Here is a 22,097-nt window from a genome sequence, read left to right as displayed (position 1 = left end):
TATATAGATCTGGAAGTCATCAAAGAGATAATTAGACCTACAGGAGTGGATAAGGTAAACAAATGAGAGAAGGCAAAAAGAGAAAAGAACAGGGCCTAGGACAAAACCCTGGAGTAACACTTTCACTGTAACAGTTGTAATCAGCAAAGGAAAGTGAGGAATGGTTGGAAAAGACAGGAAAGGAACCAAGAAAGAAGAGAGTGCCATGCATAAATAGCGTATAGAGGAAGATCAACAGGATCAGAAACTACAGAGACATAAAAAAAAAGGATGAAAACTGAGAAAAGACCACCTGATTTAGCAATCAAGAAATCTTGGTAACTTTGGAGAAGGCAGTTTTAGTTGAGTGGTCATGCCAGAAGACAGGCTGCAAAGAAGTGAGATGAAAAGTAGAAATCATAAGTATATACTGCTTTTTCTAGGAGTCTGGCTGAGAAAGGGAGGTGAGATATAGACTGAGATGTTAGCTTAAGAAGATGGTAGAATATTATGAAAGTTTTTCAGAATGACAGAGCCAGGCAAGTTTGTAGGTAGGAAGAAAGGAACCAGTAAATAGGGAAATATTGAAGATGGGGCGGGGGATGATGGTAAGGGCAATCTGCTGGTGAAGCTAAGAGGGATAACATTCAGGGTACATGAGAATACAAAGAGGTTGGCCTAGGTCAGAATGCCCACTTCATCAGAGACTGTAGTTTAAAAGAAGAGAATATGGAATGATATTAAGGGTTTTGAGACATAGAAAGGAAGAAAAGGCAGCTCATGGTAAATGGTGATGATTTTCTTGATAAAGTATGAGTTGAGGCCCTCAGCTGAGCTAATACAAGAGACATGCACAAAATGAATCTTATTGGTGAATGGACTACATATACATTCTACAGCTTTCAAAAATGTTGTTTAAATGAACTTAAAAAAAGGTAAGGCAATTTATGGACAAAGGTATTTTTGGGGTTTTGTTTCGTAATTTTTCTAACTGCACCAATGTAAGATTTTACAGAAACAGGCTTACTTGAGCATAGGAAAAGCAATCCTACTCCTAGGCAAATTTAGAGATACACACAAAAACATCAATATAAAGGCTGTTCTATGATGCACAACAATGTAAACGGTCCTTCATACCCACTTAGTGCAAGCAACAACTAATCGTGAGGTAATGTTGACAAGGAGGTGGTAGTGGCATGTTATGGTGCAGAAATAATAAGCAAATATTTTGACTGTTGAAATGTCAAAGGGCACAAGGGATATGAGTAAAGATCAAGCAATTTTAGTAAAATGGACTAAGTGATTTGAAAAATGGCTGTTAAGTTTCTGATGCATAAATTAAATTTGCAGAGAGGCAGTCACGTTACATAACACAGAAGCTAATATATCTGCTGCACTTTTACGAAAAGGGGGCAAATGATAAGATTGTTATCAGGACTTAACATATAATCTATACAGTATGTATTGAGCCAGTAAATATTCAGCCAAACCGTGTGTCTGTAATTCTACATAATAATGTTACATATCTGTAACAACGCGTATGTATGAATACTTTGCAAGCATTAAAGCACCTTAAAAATATTAGCTCTTACTATTATTAATCAAAATGTAATATTGCTGCATACTTGGAAATGGTGAAACAGAATGGTAACTGTCACCATGGAGTCAACAAAAAGGTCAGTATTAGCACTGTCTTGGGTATCCAGCAACAAAATGATGGGAGTTTCCAGTTTCCTTGGGAAGGTATGTGCCATTATTAGAGAAGGGCGTTTCCCCAGGCTATCCGTTAGAAATTACTTCAGTTGGTAAATACGTAACCTCTTTGTCAAATAGGAAAATGTAGAAACTGAAAGCAACATCAGTTTAGGGCACAAACTCATTCATAAAACATTACGGAGGAGGATGGAAAATTAAACAAAAAAAACAGAAAAAAAGTAATGCTAGGAAATATGAAAATGATGTGAAACAGATCATCCTGACAATATTTATCAATGAAAGTAGAAAAACAACAGATAGCTAGGAAAGGGGACAGTTCTGTTCAGTATCTTCATGGAGATCTAGTCTCACCAGCAAAGAGTGAAACTACTACATTTTAATTCTATTGCCTCTGTGTCTGATGTATTGTGTGAGGTAATGACAGTGGCACCTAAGGAGATTAATTTGAGAAGAGTGGATGAACATATAAGCCAAAGACACTGTGCTGTAGGTGATATAATCTTAAGACACTAAGTGATTTATTTTTGAGCTATCTTAAAGATAAGAAAGATAAAGATTCCAAAACAAAATATCTTGAATATGTACTCTTACTAAATGAGGTTGACCCAATTATGTGCTTATTTTATTGTCTATATAAAATCTTTATTAGAATGTTGAAGAGTATTCTTCAAGAAAAGATGAGAAAACAAAAGCAGACATCATCCTCACAGACACATAAATGAGGGAGAGGGAGAGAGGATACACATTTTTCCTGAGATGGCTGATCAAGAGTTGGATTACAGAAGGGAAGGAAGAAAAAATGAAAAGAATGCCTGTAAGTATATGGAGAAAAAGAAAACTCCATGGAACAAAATTAGAAAGGTAATTTTTTTCAACCATCGCTGAGTATTAGCATCATGTAAGATCTAACCAGAATCATAGATGATGTCCTTCATAAAGACCAAGTAAAAGTGGGGTTGCTTATTAATGGCCAAATTCTCTAAACCAGGGATATTTAACCTTTGTGTGTATGTGTGTCATAGAGTCCTTTTTCAACTGGATGAAGCCTATGGAACCCTTCTCAGGTAATGTTTTTAAATGCAAAAATTAAAATACATAGGATTACGAAGGAAACCAAATATTTGGAAATATAATTATCAAAATATGGTTTAAAAAAAGTTAACAGTTATGAGCACCTGGTCTAGATGCTCCTGTTTATGGGTGACATTGTGACGACTACATTAAGCCCTGGAACACTGCAGGGATTCACACTCACTCAAAAGATATCAACCTATTCGTCTATATTAGATTTAAAAAAAAAAACTGGATAAAAAACAAAACACATATTGGTGAATTTTGACAAGCAATTGGACAGGTAGCCTACCCAGGTAGTCCATCAGTATGTGGACTCCTCAGAAGCTGTACAGCACTTTTATATGATTCCATGCTGCCTGATATATTAGAAACCTGTCTTTTTAATTCTACTATTTTCTCAGAGGCAGGTGGTGACACAGTAGATACAGAACTGGCCCTGAAGTCGGGAAGACCCTAGTTCAGATGTGGCCTCAGATACTATGTGACCATGGGCAACCTGAGCCTAAGTTTCCTCACCCGTAAAATGGGGATAATACTAGTACCTACCTTCCAGGATTGTTGGAGAACCAAATTTTTTTTAAAGGTGCTTAGCACAGCACCTGGCACATATTCCCTCCCCCATTCCCCTCTCCTCCTAGAGATGCTAGAGTTAGCAATCAAAGAACATGATCTTGGAAGATTAAAGACTGAAGGTGCTCCAAGGACAATGGAAAGATTCAAGTCTACGTATGTCTAAGTATGCTGTCAAATATCATCAATAATTTTTGCGCTAAGTATCGTAAAAGAGATGACATCGAGGATTTATATAATTGGGGGAAAAGGGAGGGTAGATCATGTAATAAGGAGTGAAACAGCTGGCTTGAGTGCTTTGCAGGACTCTGTGACCTACGATGTATAGATCTTCTATGGAAGATTTACCAAAAGACTTTTAGTAAGAAAGGAACAAGAATTCTGCAGGATGCAGATTCTGTGGATGGGAACAGTGACAAGACTCACCGATCCACTTAAGTATTACTTTTGTAGCTTGGTGAGATTCCTTTAAAGTGACACATTCCTCAAAGATCTCTTAATTTTCTTTGGAGGGCAACATGATAAGCTGGAAAGAGCACTAAGTTTGCAGTCAAAAGACTCCAAAAGACCTGGTATTAACTCCTGGTTCCAGCGCTTACTAGTTTTGCGACCATCAGGAAGTCACTAAATCTAAGTCTCCATTTCCTCATCTGTAACATGGAAATAATACTAAGGTATCATCCTGGTCCTGTACTGGCCCCACTAAGTTGCAGTATCCTATGACGGTTCACTTATACAGTGCACTTAGCCACCTATCCTTCTTAATTTATAATCGATAGAATAATCCAATATCCAATCGCAGATTTCTGGTTGAAGTAACTGTGAAGTTTCCAAGTTAGACTACCAAATAATACATTTACAGTAAAAAGGATAGGATACCAGTGTCTGGTAAATACGATCATTTTCAATTAACCATAATATTCAATTAAATCAGAACATGCCGTTCCTGAAGCATTCTGGACAAATAGAACTTCATTTTAATAGCAGAAGGAGGGAAAAAATGATGGGATTTTACTTGAAGAATGCAATAAGACCAGGCTCAGAGGTGCCTTAACAACAATTAAAGCAGAAAGCAAAAATTTTTAAAATTCAAACTCTAGTGTAACTTGAACAGAATACCTCCACTCAAAGATGTGTGTGTGTGTGTGTGTGTGTGTGTGAGAGAGAGAGAGAGAGAGGGAGAGAGGGAGAGAGAGAGAGAGAGAGAGAGAGAGAGAGAGAGAGAGAGAGAGAGAGAGAGAGAGAAGAGAGAGAGGGAGACAGACACATCAACACCAGGGAAGTGATTAATAAAAACACTGTATGATACATGCACAAATGACCAAAGTGGTTTAAAAGTTATAGTAACTAAATGACATTAGGGAATGAAGATGGTCATGAAACAATGTTTCATCTGTAGTGGATGGAGTACTGCAACCACCAGACACTGTCTTGCTGGCTTAAAAAAACCACAAGAATGATAGAACACATGTGCTCTTACCATCATTTGTTTGGAGGAATCTGGACAGGTAGGGCGCAATTTGTGCTCATCCTTTATAACGGGTAGGACCTATAGCATCAAAGCCGATACTAGCTGTTAGCATTCTATCCCAAGCCCTCTTCCCCCATCTCATACCGATTATTGGACTCTCCTTGTTTTACGCTTCTTGAAGGATGCAGGTACACATCTGGCTTCTGCTATAGTTACTCAAGGACTTTGCTTTGATAATGGAAATTCTGGATTTCAAAAGCTGGAATTTGCATTTTACATGCTCTTACACTGAAGGGCATAGGGCAAAACAACATTTTGGCAGATGGTGCATCACCCAATTTGACCTGTCAAAATTTTAATTCATTTCTAGGCAAAATAATATATATGTTAAGACATTTAAAAATAAATCTGATCCCAAAGTTGATGTTAACTCTTCCAACTGCAACCTGATGGATAAGCCATTCACTTCCTTCACTATATCATACCTTAATTTCATCTGGTGGCTTCATTGGAATATTCCTCCTCTGGAAAACAAAAATGGCAAGAAACTTATTTAGCAATATAGTTGTTGCATGAAAATGACTGATCATTTTGTTCAAGATACAAAGTTTACTACTTTTCTAATAGCTGTCCAAAAAAGGATAGCTTTAGGAAATACTGAATTCACTGTTGGATGATCACTTCTCAGAGATGCTCTAAGTCAGGGCTTTTTAAACTTTTTCCATTCATGACTTTTCAGTGCTTCTTAAACTGTGGGGTCGTGAGTCTAACTCAGGTGCCTTTCCAAAGTTTAAGTATTATGATTCTTCATCATGGCTTTGTTTACATCCTATCATTATTTAGTAATTATCTATTAACATATAGCACTTTAAATTTTGCAAAGTTCTTTGCACACATTATCTTATTTGATCCACAATCACTACTAGAATATCATTCACATTTTATAGATGTGGAAACTGAGGCTAAGAGGTTAAGTGATTTGACTGCGCTCACACAATTAGTGTCAGAGGCATGATGGAAATAACTGTCCTGACTCCAAATCCAGTGCTCTCTCTTCTATACTGCAAAACTGTTATATTAGATCTTAAAATGAACTTCTTTCTATTATTTCTCCTGGTAATTACACAAATGTCAAAGTAGAGAAAAAAGGATACAGTTGTTATATCCCTGACCTCAAGTCATCATGCACATTAGAAACTCCCTAAATATTTCTGGACACGATCAGGGAAGCACCTTTAAATTCCATTTACAAAGGTGAAGATGGATATATTACAAGAAAAAGGAAGGGGAGTATCCAATGTTGTTTTTGTAATTTGAAGTGGTCAAAATTAATTAGGACATGGACCTAACACTGTGGCTCTCTGGCCAAGTTATTAGGGCAGTCTGGAACTCTAGATTAGGAAGGAATCCAAAAGAATCATAAACCACTAGAAGATCAAAAATAACTGAAAGAGGCTTAGAGAACATAATTGTAGGAAAAGCTCCCATCAAGTTGTTACTACTAAAATGAAGTGTTTATGAAGAACATGAAAATTTAAGCAAATGAAAGAGCATTGTCAGCAATACATTTACATCCTCTTGGAAACACATTTTATCTATCATTTTCTTTAAAATATATTACGAATTTCCTATAATGTTTAACACTGCTGCACATGATTAATAATTTTCTACTGAAGGAATGCATTTTAATTTTCTAATTTATTAGTGTACACAGTGAGACACGTTTGCTACCTAAGAATTAACCCAGCTAAGCGCAGAAAAGGCTTGTTCAGTAGAAGGCTGACAAATAGATGATTTTCTTTTTGGCCATGGTAACCCCTGAATCAGAAATACAAGACAGCCTTCAAACTTCTGTACTTCCATAATTCTAAGACATTTTACAAAATTAATATAAATACTGACATTCAACATATGATCTTTGTCCAGGGACTAAATGACACAATGTTGGAGAAACTGACCTATACCATATTGGCATGGTTATAAATGTACCAGAAAACATGGCTTATAGGTCCCTCTTAAAAATAGCAAATATGAGATTTCGACATGGCTTCATTCAATGCCAAAAGGCAATATGAAACACCATTTCAAAGTATACTTAATCATCTTGCTTTGCAGTGATTTTGAGAGCAAGCTGCCTGACTACCACAAAGATAACTGCAACTTATGAATTAACATCTGCTGCAGATGAGATTAAGTAGAAATTATATGAGGACTGGACAAGATCTTTAAAATTAAGTTATTCTGTACCTTGATGTAAACAGGAAAAGATGATGAAAATGACTGGAAAGCACAATTTTGAATTAACAAATAAAGAGACCAAAAGGAGCCTAAAAGGCTCTTGGACAACTCAGAAACCTATGGATAGGCCATCTATAATAGGAATTTCTACTTTCTCTCCTCTCACTCTTTTCCAAATCCCTTACGATCCAGTTTCTCACTTTATCATTCTACCAAAGTGCTCTCTCTAAAGTTTCTAATGATCTCTTAAGTTGCCAAATCCAATGACCTTTTCTTATTCCCATTCTCTTTGACCTCTCTGCAGTCTTTGACGCTGTCCTCCTTGATACTCTCTTCTCTCTAGGTTTTCAGGACACCACTTTCTCCTGGCTTTCCTCCTTTCTATCCAACTGCTCCTTCTCTGTCTGCTTTGCTGGGTCCTCCTCAAGATCATGTCCTGTAACCATAGGTGCCCCTCAGGGTTCTGTCCTGGGTCCTCTTCTCTTCTTCCTCTGCTTTACTTCACTGGTAATCTCATTAGCTCATATGGATTTAATTACCATCCCTATGATGACAATTCTCAAATTTACTTATCCCGTCCAAAATCCTCTGTTGACTTCCAATTTCTCATCTCCAACTGCCTTTCAAACCTCTCAAAATGGATGTCCATTAGACACCTTAAATTAAACAGGTCCACAATAGAACGTACTATCTTTCTCCCTAAACCCTCCCTCCCTATTATTCTAGAAGGCACCACTATCCTTACAGGCCCTCAAGCTCACAACCTAGGAATAACCCTGGATTCCTTACTCTCGCTTTCACACTGCCCCCTCCCCCCCATATCCAATATGTTGCAAAAGCCTGTCAATTCTGCCTTTGCAAAATCTCCCTAATACGTATGTATAGTCATGCAAAACAAACTGCAACCTTAGCCACTTTCCCTGCCCTCTACCTTCCAAATCGGGAAAAAAAGTTTCAACCTGCACTCTATGTTCATCAATTCTCCATTTTCCATCAGCAGCGCTGCTTAACTCCATGGAACATGACACCCCCCTCAGCCCCGCCTTTTCAGCTTTATTTTGTGACTTGTCTTCTCTCACTAGATTGTAAACTCTTTGAAGGGAGAGTCTGAGGGTCTGTCTTTCTTTTTCTTATTTGTATCATTTAACACAGTACCCAGCACATAGCAAGCAGTTAATAAATGTTCAGTGATTGGTGGAGCTGTGAACTCGTCCAACCATTCTGGAGAGCAATTTGGAACTATGCCCAAAGGGCCATAAAACTGTGCACACCCTTCGATCCAGTATGTGCCCACTGTATGTATGTGTATTCTGTCTTCCACTGATGAGTTCAGATAAGAGTGAGGTTCATATCTCAGCTGCTCCCCCATTCTTTCCTCCCTCTTTAAATTAACTTCTACTTGCATACTCTTGATTATATCAAATAATTTTCCCTAACCTTCCTCTCCTTCCCTCCACCCTCCAAATATTTTTCTCTTCCTTCCTGTTAAAATTATCACTGAATGGGTGTTTTCTCACTCAAAGTGAGAACCTGAAAAGACCTTAGCTTGAAAAGGCCAGGGTCTCCCAATGCATCCTGGGCCATCTCTAGTCTTTCTGGTAAATATCGGGCCACGGGACCCAGATGGCTTTAGAGAACAAAGTAAGGCTGTTGACCTCGCACAGCCCTCCCTCACTCAAATCAAAGTCAACTGCAAGTCATGTCATCATCTCCCTGATATCCTGGTTCTCTTCGAGAACGAAGAACAAACACACAACAACCCTTTCCCTCCTACTTCTCTGCTGGGTAAGGTAGATTTCTATACCGAAGTATATGTGAGTGTGAGAGTGTGTGTATACATTTGAACCTATTCAGATGAGAGTGAGGTTCAAATATTGCCTGCCACTCCCATTTCCCCTTTCACTGTAGAAGCTCTTCCTTGCTTGCCTCTTTTATGTGAGACAATTTTCCCTCTTCTTCCTCTCCTTTCCTTTTCTCCCAGTGCGTCACCCTCTTTTTCAGCCCTCCTTGTTTTTGAGATCATCTCAACATAAAACTCACATTCATGCTCTTTATCTATGTAGACTCCTAACTCTAACAATGATTAATAAAGTTCTTAGGGAGTTACAAGTACCGTTTTCCCACACAAGAAAGTAAACAGTTTAACTTTATTGAGTCCCTCATGATTTCTCTTCAAGGTGTTCCTTTTAATGCTTCTCTTGAGTCTTATGCTCGAATGCCACATCTTCCATTCAGCTCTGGTCTCTTCATTAGGAATGCTTGAAAATTATTCTATTTCATTATCCATTTTTTTTCCCCTTGAAGAATTATACTCAGTTTTTCTGGCTAGGTTATTTCTTGGTCGTAATCCTAGCTCCTTTGCCTTCTAGAATGTTATATTTCAAGTCCTCTGCTGCTTTAACATGGAAGCTGCTAAATCTTGTGTGATCCTAACTGTGGCTCCAAGATATCTGAATTTTTTTTTAAGAAGTTCAAGAATTTATTTATTTTAATTAGATTTTTTTATTTTTAGTTTACAACACTTAATTCTACATGTTCTTGAGTTGCAAATTTTCTTCCCTTCCCTCCCCTCTCCCCTTCCCCACCAAGATGGCATGCAGTCTGATATAGATTCTACATAAATCGTTGCATTAAACTTATTTACACAATAGACAAGTTGCAAAGAAGAATTATGACGAATGGAATGAATCATGAAAGAGAAGAAACAAAACCAAAAAAGAAGAGAAAAAAAAAAAGAGAGCAAATAGTTTGCCTCAATCCGCATTCAGACTCCACAGTTCTTTCTCTGGATGTGCATAGCCCTCTCCCTCATTAGTCCTTTGGAGCTGTCTTTGAGCCTTGTATTGCTAAGGAGAGCCAGGTCTATCAAAGTTAGTCATCACAGAATCAATATGAATTGTTTCTTTATGGCTGTTTATAGTATTTTCTCTTTGACCTGGGAGCTCAGGACTTTGGTTATAATATTTTGCCTTGGAACTGTGACTCAGAAATGCATACAGGCAAATAGAGTTGCCAAACAATGCCAAGTACTGCATCCAGTGCCAGAAAAGGATCTCTTATAATCTCTTTCTATCCAGTTGTACAACCCCCTTGCTATCTCTGGGCTGAGAGCTTCCAATGATGCTGTCACTGCCACCCCCAAGGCCCACAGCTAGTGTGGCCACTGTGTGTGCTCTGGGCTGGTTCCCACCCAGGTATCACAGACCTTTCCTGCTAAGTTGTCTTGGGCTGGAAAAATGTCTCATTCTGACCTTTTGCTGGCTCTGCTGCTCCAAAACTCAATTTAAGGAATAATTTTAAAGTAGTTTGGAGGAGAACATTAGAAGTGTTTGGCTAGGTTGCTGCCTGTACTCCACTATCTTGGCTCCACAGCTTAAAATCATCTTTTGCTCTTTTAAAAAAAAATTCTTTCTTGAAATCTTCTGAGATTTCTTGTTGGACTCAAGCCCACTCTGCATGTCTTTGATGCTTGGCATGCAGATGTTTTAAAATCAATGTCTTGTGTGTGTATGGTCTTGTCCTTTCTTGTCACTATAATAGCTCTTTACGATTGGGTTCTTTTTAAGTTTGCCCATTCTTCCAGTCTACTTGAGTTTGGACTTTCTATTAGAGTCTGACTCTGTTCACTTCTAGGGGGCATGTAAGGCTTAAGCTTCTGTCTTTTTATGTCTTGCTGTTTTCACAGTTTAGTCTGCTGGTACTTAGTACTGCTGGTTTCTGGCAAGATGGTGTGATCTGGGGAGTTTGCTCACCACCTTCCTGGTATAATCTCTGTTAAGTTCCTGACACAGGTTTGGGTCTGTTGGATTGTGTGTGGTTGAGTTTCAGTAGACTGCTGCTGAATTCAGTCACTGTTAGCCTCTTGAGAAGTTCTGTAGGTTCAGAGTGACTGATAATGAGAGATACTGGTTTTTGTTTCCTATCTTGGTTATTCCTCTGCAGGCTTATTTGCAGGGCTAATGGTTAGAAGTGAGTACCTCCTCTGCTCTCAGGTTTAGAACCACACAGCTAAGTTTCTGGAACTTGTTCCTCACTAGACATAGCTGGGACCTCTCTTGCTTGTGACCATTCGTCTTTGCCCTGGAACTGGGACCTAAAACTGGGTAATGGATGACAAGAGCTGCCAGTTGGCCTCCATTCCTGTTCCTAGCACTGCATCAGGAGTTCCCAGGGATCTCTTTCTGCCTTGGTGCTTACAGCCCTGATGTTCTATCTTGGCTTCCTTACCCATCCCTGGATATTAGAATGCTTACCATTGCTGCTGCTGTGTTCCTGGCCAGCCTTGCTCCAGGGCCCTCAGGTTTCTCTATCTTCCTAAGCTGTCCTGGGCTAGAAAAATGACCCATTTTGACTTCTTAGTTTTTGTGATCAGAACTTAGTCTGGCATGCTGTCTAGGTTTTTATGGAGGAGGTGTGTTAGGTGAGCTGGGCAAAACTGCTGACTCTGATTCTACCACCTTGATTCCATGTCCTTTCTATTGCAGACCACATCTACTATGTGGTTGTATATCATGCAACAACAAAAAAAATCACAAAAGAATAAAAATTGCAGGCAACCCAAAGAATATAGAAAAATGGATATATGCGTAATTATGCTGCAGTATGTTGGCAATGACAAGCTGAATTTGAGAATGCAAGTAAGAGACATCAACAACACATGTGACTAGAAAAAGATGGAGGTGGGGGTGGGTTGGGGAGTAAATAAACATGTATGTAGCACCTACACTGTTCCAGGCACTGTGCTAAACCCTTTTACAAATATCACCTCATTTGATCCCCACAACACTTCGAAGGAGGTGCTATTACTATCCCCATTTTATAGGTAAGGAAATTGAGGCAAATAGAGATTCAGTGATTTGCCCAGGGTGACACAGCTAATAGTGTTTGAGGACAGATTTGAACTCATAAGATCTTCCTAACTCCAAGCCCAGCACATTATTCACTATGCCACCAGCTGCATCCAGTTACAGTGGGAGACTACAGGTTAAAAGACAATTTATATTCTACACCAGGCCTGCATAACCTTCAGCCCGTGGGCTGTTCATGGCCACTTGATGCTTGCAGCCCAGGAAAGGATTTCAGGTGTCCTGTGAAAAATGTAGATGATATAAAACAGGTCTGCCATGGCAGACCACAAGTGGCTCACAGGCCATATGTCATGCAGACCTGCTCTATACAAATATCCCTGAAGTATTAAAAGAAACAGAGAGAAGCATTCAGTGGTGGGCTCTTTGTGGAGAACATATAGAAAGATGAGAATGGTAGTGATGATATATAAGAATGATAAATAAGACCATGGAGCCACTAAAGTTTTATGAATAGCATCACAAATATCAGACAACACAAAGTATAATTTTAAAAAGGATAAAATTTCCATTTCCTATGAAAAAGATTGGCATAGGCCCAGTAACTTAACTGTGACTAAAAATGTTTCAATAGTTAAAAAATGAATTGTGTAATCATTTCACTGTCTGTACAGAATTACAAAGTATTAGAATTGGAAGAGACACATGATGTAGTGCATAAAGTGCTCTACTTAAGATGCAGGATGTCACCTAACATTTCTAGCCTGTTTCCTCTTTATACAATGACTTGGCTAGACTTGAACACGCATCCCCTCTATAACTTCTCTAAATAAACTCAGCTTCCACTTAAAAGCTCCAGGAAGGAGAACTCATCTTTTCCTTAAGCCATTTTTGTGCAGCTCTTATTGTTAACAATTTTTCCTTCTATCAAAACCAAAACTACTTCTCTGAAACTTCTGTCTTGCTGCTGGTAGTTTTTCAAATACTTAACAAGACAATTATTATAACCTTCCCCAGCCTTTTCTTCTCCAGGGAAACATGCCTAATTCCTCCAATGAATCTTCACACAGCATAGTTTATAGTCCTCTCACTATCCTAGTTATCCTACTCTATACACACTTCAGTTTGTCAACGTACTTCCTCATTTGTGGCATCTAGAACTAAACACAGCATTCTAAATGTGGTCTGATAAGGGCAGAGGACAGTCGAATGATCATTTCTTATATTTTATGTGCTAAAATTCTATAACGTTCCCAAGATTAAATTAGATTTTGAGCAGGGGTTCTTGCCTTAGGCTCTGTGAACCTAGCTTAGGGTCTTCTGGGACTGAAATTCATGATCCTATGACGTTCTGTGATGGATCTATATGGAAACTCCATTTCAGTATAACTTTGTAATCTATTATATTTCATTTTGTGCATTTAAAAACATTGAGAAGAAGTCTCTACGCTTTACAAAACTGCCAAAGGGGCCCATGACAAAAAGGAATCACCAGTTTTAAGGTTTTTATTTCATACTGTTAACTGGTAATGGATTTGCAATTCACTAAAACCCCCTGGATCAATTTCGTATCCGTGGTCACGTAGCCATTCCTACCCCAACATATACTTGTACAGCTGATTTTTTGAATCTAAGGGTAGAACTTGACATGAATCCCAGTTAAATTCCATTTTGGTAAATTTCACTCATCCTTTCTGTCAGCCTTTTGTTGCTGTTGTTGATATTTGCATTATTGTCCAATGTTATCAATATCTCTTTTGTTTCTGTTTCATCTGCAATATGATGACTATATAATAATCTATGGCTTCCTCATCATAAAATCCCTTGAATACCTGTTCTCTTTTGGTATTATAAGCACACAAAACTATAAAAGACTCATTGACTAAACACTCTAAACCAAAAAAAACAAAAAACATCTCCAAATCATTTCCATCACTCAATTACAATTTTCTAAAAAGAGATCCAATCAGAACTGATGATATAAACCAAAGCTGTAATCAGTCAACTATATAAGTGCTAATTCAATAACAGAAAAATAATACCCAGCACAAACACTGGTTAATATGCTCTTCTTTTAACAACTAGTTCTACACCTGAAGGGAGAAGTCAGTGTCTGTGGTCAAAGAATAAGCACACCCATATATCCACAGGAAAACTGGAACTTACCTGCTTCAGTTGGTAAATGATTTTGGAATGATCACCACCTGTGATCTGATCTAGTAGGTCATCCACTATTTTCTTACTGTAACTCCCAGAGTCTTTCACAAATTCCTGTAAGCTACAAAGAACAAAGGTTGAGAATGTTTGGATAGAAACTGTATAACTTTTTGGTTTTAAGCCTCTATTTATATTTCCTCACTCTTGGGTATAAATTAGTATTTAGGTGATATCTTTTCTAAGGTCATGATTTCTTTCCATTAAGCTTTCAAATATATTTCTGAATGGTAGAGGAGAAACAGGTCACTTCTTCCACTTACTAGCTGTCCTGAGCTCCAATTTCACATTACCAACTACTAACTGGACATTTCAAACTGGATGTCTCCCTTAGACACCTCCAAATTCAACATATCCAAAACAGAACTCATCATCCTTCTCTTCCCAAATCTTTCCCACCCCTCCATTCCTCTTTCAAAATGTTCTTCCCTCTGCTGAGAGCACCACAACTTCAGTCATCTTTGAAGTCTCCTTCTCACTCACCCCACAGAGCTAAACCATGGTTAAATCTTGTCATTTCTTACCTCCCTATCTTCTGCAAACAATACCTTTTCTCTACTCATATAACCACTACCCTGGTTCAGGTTCTATTATGTTCTCCCTGGACCACTGCACTAGCTTCCAAATTACTATGCTGGCTTCACGTCTCTCCCTTTTTCAATCCATATTCTATATCGTCATTAACAATGATGCGTAAGTAGAGGTCTGACTAAGTTACCCTGTCCCTCTCTCCCTGACTCCTCCCCAGGATCAAATAAAAATTCTTCTGTGGGATAGAGCATTAAGCTGAAGAAATTACTGCCAGTTACCATGGCTGTCTATCCAACAAGCCAACTGGCAGCAAAGCATGTCCTCTTCATTAAAGGAAAATAAACCGGACCATTCTCTAGATATTTAGTGACCCAGCAGGACCAGCCAAATGCTCACCTTAAGGCACACTGTATACCAGTTTCATCTCCGTAGGCTGAATATAACAGTTCCATTTCATCTGATTTCAGGTCACTGAATACTGAATTATTTTGCATTGAAAGTGCAGTACCTGAACTTGTAAGAAATGTGACTAAAAGGGGGTCAGGAAAAACAAAAGATACAATATTAGTTTTCCCCCCATCTTTCTGATTAATTAAATATTTTTACATAATTTCCTACCGTTTTCTATTTCCTGGGTTCAAAGTTACATTAAAATTACCAGGTGTGACCTAAAAGTAATGAGATGGATAGGCCCTTAAAATGTATAGCTTTATATTTTTTATGGTCACACTTGTAGAGCAGGGCAGGAGAAGAAAAATATGGGGCTTCTGTCCCTCCACCAGAGAGCATAATTTCCTTCCCTGGCAAGCTGTAGAACTTTTTTAAAAATTTATTTTTTCCCCCCAAAATAAATAAATAATAAATTTTTTTTTCTTACTATAAATAATTCCCAAAATTTTTCTGCAAAAATTTATACATTTACAAAGAACCAATATTTAAAGTCATTTGGACTAATCAGAATTTCAAAGAAAACTGTAAAACCACAGCTATCCTTTCATTCAAACAGAATTTACCGATCATTTACTTTGTCAGGAATTAAAGACGAAAAAAAAATGAGTAAGAAATATTTCCCAAATCCTCAAAGAGCTCACAATCTAGTACAGAGAGATAAGACAAATGCTAAATCTTAAAAAAAGATTATGATTCAGAATAGATGATCTATTGGTCCTAATAAACAGGAAGGTCCTGTGGAGTCAAAGGACCTGTTTTTGAATCCTGGCCCAGCTACTGCGTTACCTTGGGTAAATCACTTTGCCACTGTGAGCTTCAGTTTCATCTGAAAAATGGAGACAATACTACCTCTGTATGAACTATCTCAGGGTCAAATGAGATTATGTATAGCTTTGAAAACTTTAAAACATTACAGAAAACACTGGGTAAACTGTATGATGCCTAAGGTTCCTTCTGATGCTAGATCCCATAAGTAAAAGAACAGTTCTGGTGTTCAAAGAAAAGAGGAATAACACCTGGTACAATAGAGGGGGAAGGCTCACATTTACATAACATTTACATAGTGCTTTCCCCACCCTATACTCCTTTTAAAGATGAGGAAACTGAGAAGCTAAATGAGCTGATTAAAAGATACAAATTAAAAATTCTGGAACCAGAAATGGAACTCAGTTCTGACTCCAATACAGTTAAGTTGAGCCTTGAAGGATAGGTGAATTTCAACAGGCAGAGACAGGGGAGGGAAGCTGGGACAAAAAGAACGTGAATCAATCTGTAAATATGAGAGAGCACGAGACATGTTTTGGGAATGAAAACAGTCCAGTTAAACAGAAGCGTGCAGAACATGCAAGTGAAGAGGAGGAGCTAAAGCTGGGACAGTCAGAACAGAAGAGCCAGATTGAGAGTATCAGATTAGAGAGTTCTGACTTAATCTGACAGGCAACAGGAGGTTACTAAAGGGTTCTATGTGGGTGAATGATATGACCAGAGCTGTGTTTTAAGGTGATCTTGTGGAGATGTACAGTATAAGATGATGACGGCTGCGGGAAGAAATTAGATGTGAGAAGACTATTTAAGAAACTACTGTGACAGCCTAGATGCTGAGGTAATAAAGGCCTGTAATAAGACAATGACAACAAGAATATAGTGCAAAAAGAAAGGAGAGATGTGAGAAACAACAGGATTATACTTTCTGTGCCCTAAGACATTGTTACTATCACTTTAAAATGTTATAGATGGAAAATTCAGACCAGATATTGAACCTCTTACTAAGCAGACAATCTTAGGTCTCTTCTATATATTACCTATGTGACCCTGGCAAATCATTTCCCTGAGCTTCAGTTTACTCATCTTTAAAATGGGGAGACTGGATTAAATGTCTTCCAAGGTCCCTTCTAATTCTAGATCTGCCATGTGTTCTTATGTCAGAGAAAGCCTGGATATTTTTATTTTTCATTTCTATGGAAGGCTGTAGAACACCTGCTGATCTGGATTAGCGGAGTGAGTTTCCTCTCCAGGCTTTCCCTACACCAATGCAATTGCAGTAGGTTGGACCAAAAGCAAAGAAAAACAAAAAATGCCAAAAAGGGAGACTCCCCCAAATCCCCACCTCAACATTTTCCTTCTAGTAGCACAACCACCAAAGAACACCATATCTTTTAAATACCTGTGCCCATTTCAATCCAATCTCAAAATTTAAAAATTTAAAAAAAAAAAAACTAACATAAAAACCAACCCCCCACTCTGCAAAAAACCAAAACGAAAACACACTTTAAATATGCTATTGCCATGAACTCAACTGGATGAAGAAAGCAGGCAAAAAGATGCTCTTAAAATAAATCCTGAAACTCGAATACCAGTTTGCATTTTAACCATGTGACACAAATGTATCTTCTACACTAAAACACTGGCATGGTGAACATTCCCAAATGAATAAACACTATCATAAACTTGTTATACTGAAAGCGCTACAAAGGTATTAGACACAGCCATGATTTCCAAGGATCAGACAGTAGCAGCCAGCCAGAGGGAAATTATGATGTGGAGAAAAAAATAAACAAAACCCTTTGATTTTTTCCTTAAACTCAGGAAAGGAGGAAGGCGCATGAGGGAGAAAAATAGGTAAATACATAATAATAGTAAACTGTAAATGATCAACTTACCCTAAATATAGGTAATCCTGACTTTGCATCATGCTATAAAAATGATTCACTTATGTCTAATGACCTAATTATCATTCTTACCTCATTCCTCCTATTAATTTTAAAATCCACACTCAGATGCAATGACAAATGAATCACTTGAGAGGAAAGAGGGAAAAAAAGCAAAGTCTTGGGGGAAAATTCATAAATTGCTTAAATTTACCTTGATGTTTAATTACATATTTACCTTTGTTTCTTCTTTCATCTTTGAATCCTAAAGTAGTAAAACCAGGGAGCAATTTGCTTGAGAGGGAACTCAAGTCCACTGGGTGAGTCTCTTCATCTAAAATGTTTTGACAAAAAATGGTTCTGATTTAGCTAGTAGGTTTCATAAATTTTATATTGTTAAAGATAAATTGGGATCATGCATATTCAGGATAAGCAGCATACTCCAATTTTTTTTTATTTACTGCAGTGTTATGTGACTGAAAGATCTTATAATAACTAAAAATAATAACCATCTAAAAAGAAATATACTACAACATTCAGCATGCAAAGCAGTCTGGGATAAGAACGCTGATATATGCCATCCATTTCAAAAGTACTTCCTTTTACTTGATCTGTATGAAGCTCTCCAAAGCTCCCCAGGAGTCTAATGTCTATTTTTTTTTGAAGGAGGGAAGACAAGGCAATTGGGGTTAAGTGACTTGCCCAAGGTCACACGGCTAGTGTCAAGTTCTAAGGCCACATTTGAACTCAGGTCCTCCTGACTCCAGGGCAACTCTAATGTCTAATATGCAGGATTTGATAAGCAAGCCCATGTTGACCATGTGTGTACATTTACTTAGTCACGGTCCCTTCTTAATCTTCTAAACAGAAAGATCCCAACTTCTTTGTTCTATCTTCTAACTTGCTTTATGCCTCTCTATATACCAAAAACCTTTTTAAACCTTTAAGTCTTTTGCACAATGCGCATTCTTTTCTTTTTTGGTTTAACTAATTTTTAACCTCACCAGATGTGCCAAGATCTGTAAGCCTTCATGAGCTTCCAATTTTAAAAGAGCTAATCCATTTCCCTAAAGATGGCTTCTTTATCTGGCTAAGCAATCAAACAGAATTGTAGATGGTGCAAAAGGATCCAGCAATGGCTAGAGTGAACATTCTGACTAAGGTTTCATTCCTCCCAGTTCTATCTGTAAGCTTCTCTTTCTCAAGGCTCTCTTTGACAGGCGAGGCTCCCTGGCTGCCCTAGCAGTCAAATCTCTCCTCTGTTTTTATAGCCTGTGAGAGCTCGGCCAGGTCATTAACCACTCTGAGCCTATTTCTTTATGTGGGAACTATGGGGGTTACAGAATACTGACTTCTGAATCTATGATCTTCTGATTATATTATTTTATTACTTCTACATGACCTAAGCAGAATATGACTCTCTTAGCCACAAATTTGCCTATGTGTTGATAAGAGTTAGTAGCATTCCAGATGCAAGAGTTGGCCACAGTCAGGAAGTCCTGGAATCATGTCTTGTCTCTGATACACTCTGGCTGTGTGACCCTGAGCAAATCACGTAACCTCTCAGTGCTCCCAGCAACTCTCTGACACTAAGAAGTTGTGATATTCACTGGTAGGGAGTGCAATTGCATCTGAGAGTTACTGATATTGATGAAATAAAAAGTCTGGTCCAAAAACGAGAAACAAAAATGCATGACAAATCAAGACTGAATGCTCACTATCCAGTTAAACTGCTGAATATACATGGAGGGAGAAAAGAGCCTGCACATATATTTGATAGAATTTGGTCCTGAAGACATAAAACATTTACCTTCTGCCTCAGGATCTGACAGGTTGACCACACTGTACAGTAAAGACCCATCTCCATTCTTTTTCAGGTAGCCCATCTGTAAAGAGGTGCAGATTGAACAATCGATTAATCACCAATAAGCATTATTATGTGCCAGGTACTGTGCTAACTGAAGAGGACATTAAGAAAGATAATAAAGGTAGATGAGAGAAAACATCAATTGACTCTGTGTGAACTGTAAGAGTCAGATAATTTCATTTATAAATTGAAAATTCCTATTAAAACACAAAAAGAAAGACAAGTACTTCTTGATCTGAAAAAAAAAAAATTAACCATTATCCTTCTACTCATGTAACCAGGGGGCCTAAGAATAAAAGCTTCAAATTTCATGTATATACAAACAGTGTATCTTGTGATGCCTTGGTGCCAACGAGAACAAGGCTGCAGATGGAGAGCTACAAGAGCAAAACGAAATCAACTCTTTTCACAGGATAATATGGATTTCTTATCTTTTCTAAAAGCAAACACCCTCTCAGGCAAGAACCAGAGAAGGCAAAATTTCAAACCAGTTCTCAAAGATGAAGAGAAGTCAGAACATTTAAGACCCATTAACTACCTAGATAATGCAATCAGCAAACAGTCACAGTCTCCGTTTCTGAGGAATCCAGGACCTCCTTTTCAATGAATCCTGAATTAAGCCATCCATACCATACTGCTTCTAAATGTAGAATTAATTCAGGTATTAACTCAGACAGTAAAAAATCCTAACTGTCCCTTCTGTATCCAAAATGACAGGGTGTGCCACCTTGCTATTTGGGAGGTATCTGTTAATCCTGTCCCGGGCTTCGTCGGCAGCATGTTCCACCAAGGCTAACACGTGTTCTTCTGCTGTGCTGTCTGTCAGGCTGCAGGCATTTCCTTCTGGCTCAAATATGCAGCTAAAATACAGAGAAAACCCCATGAAGTAACTTTTAGAACAGGACACAACCATCACACCTTATACCATGGCACCATGTGCTAAGCACTATGATACAAAATTGTTTTGCCCTCCTCCCCACAACCTCCATCCCCACTATGCTCTGGTCAAAAGCAGGTTCTGATATAAACTTTAAGTTGGAAGCACAAACTACATTTACTAGCAATGTTCCAAATTACATTTTCAAAACTTAAATAACTTTTCATCCATTCTTTGAAGTTATCATAACAAAAACAATGCAAAATGCTGATATAAAAGAGAGAGATAACTGAGGTCTCCTAAATACAACACCTCAATCAATACACATGAGAGCATAACAAACACACATTGGGTGATAAAAAGCCACAAACATTTTAGAGCCATTGAAAGCACTAATGCAGAGAAGTGACAAACACGAATTAACAATTTAAGCAAAAGCCCCTCAGAAGAAAGGCTAGTCTTGAAGGCTCAAAGGGGACTGTCTAACAGTCTTCAAGAAGAAGATGGGTCACTGTTTGAGTGGTGGTGAGCAGCTCATCTCTGCTTCCACTGAGGGGAAAAAAAAACAAGTGGAATGGACTTAAATTGCAGCAGGAGGAACTTAGGTTACATAGTAGGAAGAACTTCTTGACTATAAGAGTTGTGAGACATTGGAATGCATTACCAAGGGAGGCTGTGGAGTCTCCTTCTCTGGAGATTTTTAAGAAAATGGTGGGCAGGTATCTTTCTGGGATGGTTTGAATACAGTCCTGCCTGGAGGAATGGGGCTGGGCTAGATGGTCTCTCAAGGTCCCTTTCAGCTCTATGATTATATGAGAGAAGTATGACAAAAAGATTATTATGGAGGCAGAAAAACATGAGATTGAGTGTATAAGGACAATCGCATTTTATATGGGTGCATATATGTACAAACATATCTAAATGCATTTATCAATAAGAACACCTATATACCCAAACCATTAAGACGAGGTAACTAAAATGGCAGTCCTCAAATGTCTTCTCCCCTAATCTAGCGCTGGAAGCTCACATAGAAGAATGCAACTAGATATTTAAAGATGAAAGTTATTCCCTGTGCTGTTCCCTTTATGCCTGTTTCAATCCACCATTAGGCAGAAAGAGAAGAGCACTGAAAACATTGGCAGCTAATATTTTCAAAGGCTATACAACATATTTAATGAGTTTAACAAATGGTTTAATGCACAAATAACCTAGATAAATAACATGACATTTTCAGGTATAGACAGCTATAGAGAAATGGCTTTGATACAGCTATTTTACCTAAAATACTCCTAACTGGACTAAGGAGTAATTAAAAATTCTAATGGATGTGTAGTCAGGAATCTGAAATCATCATTTAAGTTACTATTCTTTGAGAATTAAAGAATCCAATTTGGTGAAGCCTTCTTTTTGCCCTTTGGAACACACTCAGACCACTGTGGAACCACACAATGGACATTTTGTAGGCAGTGTTGGTACCAAGAAACAGTCAAATCTCAATTATCCCCACTGCTGGGGAGGCAGGAAGAGGGCAGTATGTTAACCCACCCAGGTATTGTGGACTATCTCCCAATTTTTTTTGCCTCTGCTATAGAAAAGAGACTTAAGAGTTCAAAAACTTTCCCACGCTTAGATAAATTTCTTTATTCTAAATGCCTTT

At 38.1% G+C, this 22,097-nt stretch overlaps 1 protein-coding gene across 11 annotated transcripts in view; it reads right to left on the bottom strand.

Moving 5' to 3' along the window:
• Positions 1-22,097, bottom strand: part of BRD9 (bromodomain containing 9) — a 53,666-nt gene that overhangs the window by 13,841 nt on the left and 17,728 nt on the right. For 4 of the 11 annotated variants that reach the window (XM_036763067.1, XM_036763058.1, XM_036763076.1 and 1 more), the window contains exons 8-15: positions 21,105-21,242; positions 20,291-20,423; positions 19,507-19,582; positions 17,935-18,030; positions 14,995-15,127; positions 14,020-14,131; positions 5,296-5,334; positions 4,820-4,888 (exon numbers count right to left, since the gene is read on the bottom strand). In XM_036763067.1, coding sequence (XP_036618962.1) covers positions 4,820-4,888; positions 5,296-5,334; positions 14,020-14,131; positions 14,995-15,127; positions 17,935-18,030; positions 19,507-19,582; positions 20,291-20,423; positions 21,105-21,242 — 796 coding nt within the window. Of the gene's footprint in view, positions 1-4,819; positions 4,889-5,295; positions 5,335-12,075; positions 12,136-14,019; positions 14,132-14,994; positions 15,128-17,934; positions 18,031-19,506; positions 19,583-20,290; positions 20,424-21,104; positions 21,243-22,097 lie in introns of those variants that run through there. The other 7 variants (XM_036763119.1, XM_036763128.1, XM_036763138.1 and 4 more) reach the window with 4 other exon arrangements.

Source organism: Trichosurus vulpecula, chromosome 1, assembly GCF_011100635.1.
Source record: "Trichosurus vulpecula isolate mTriVul1 chromosome 1, mTriVul1.pri, whole genome shotgun sequence".
In the NCBI taxonomy this organism is placed as follows: Eukaryota; Metazoa; Chordata; class Mammalia; order Diprotodontia; family Phalangeridae; genus Trichosurus; species Trichosurus vulpecula.
The sequence above is the reverse complement of the archived record's forward strand: the minus strand, read 5'-3'. Positions and strand labels throughout refer to the sequence as shown.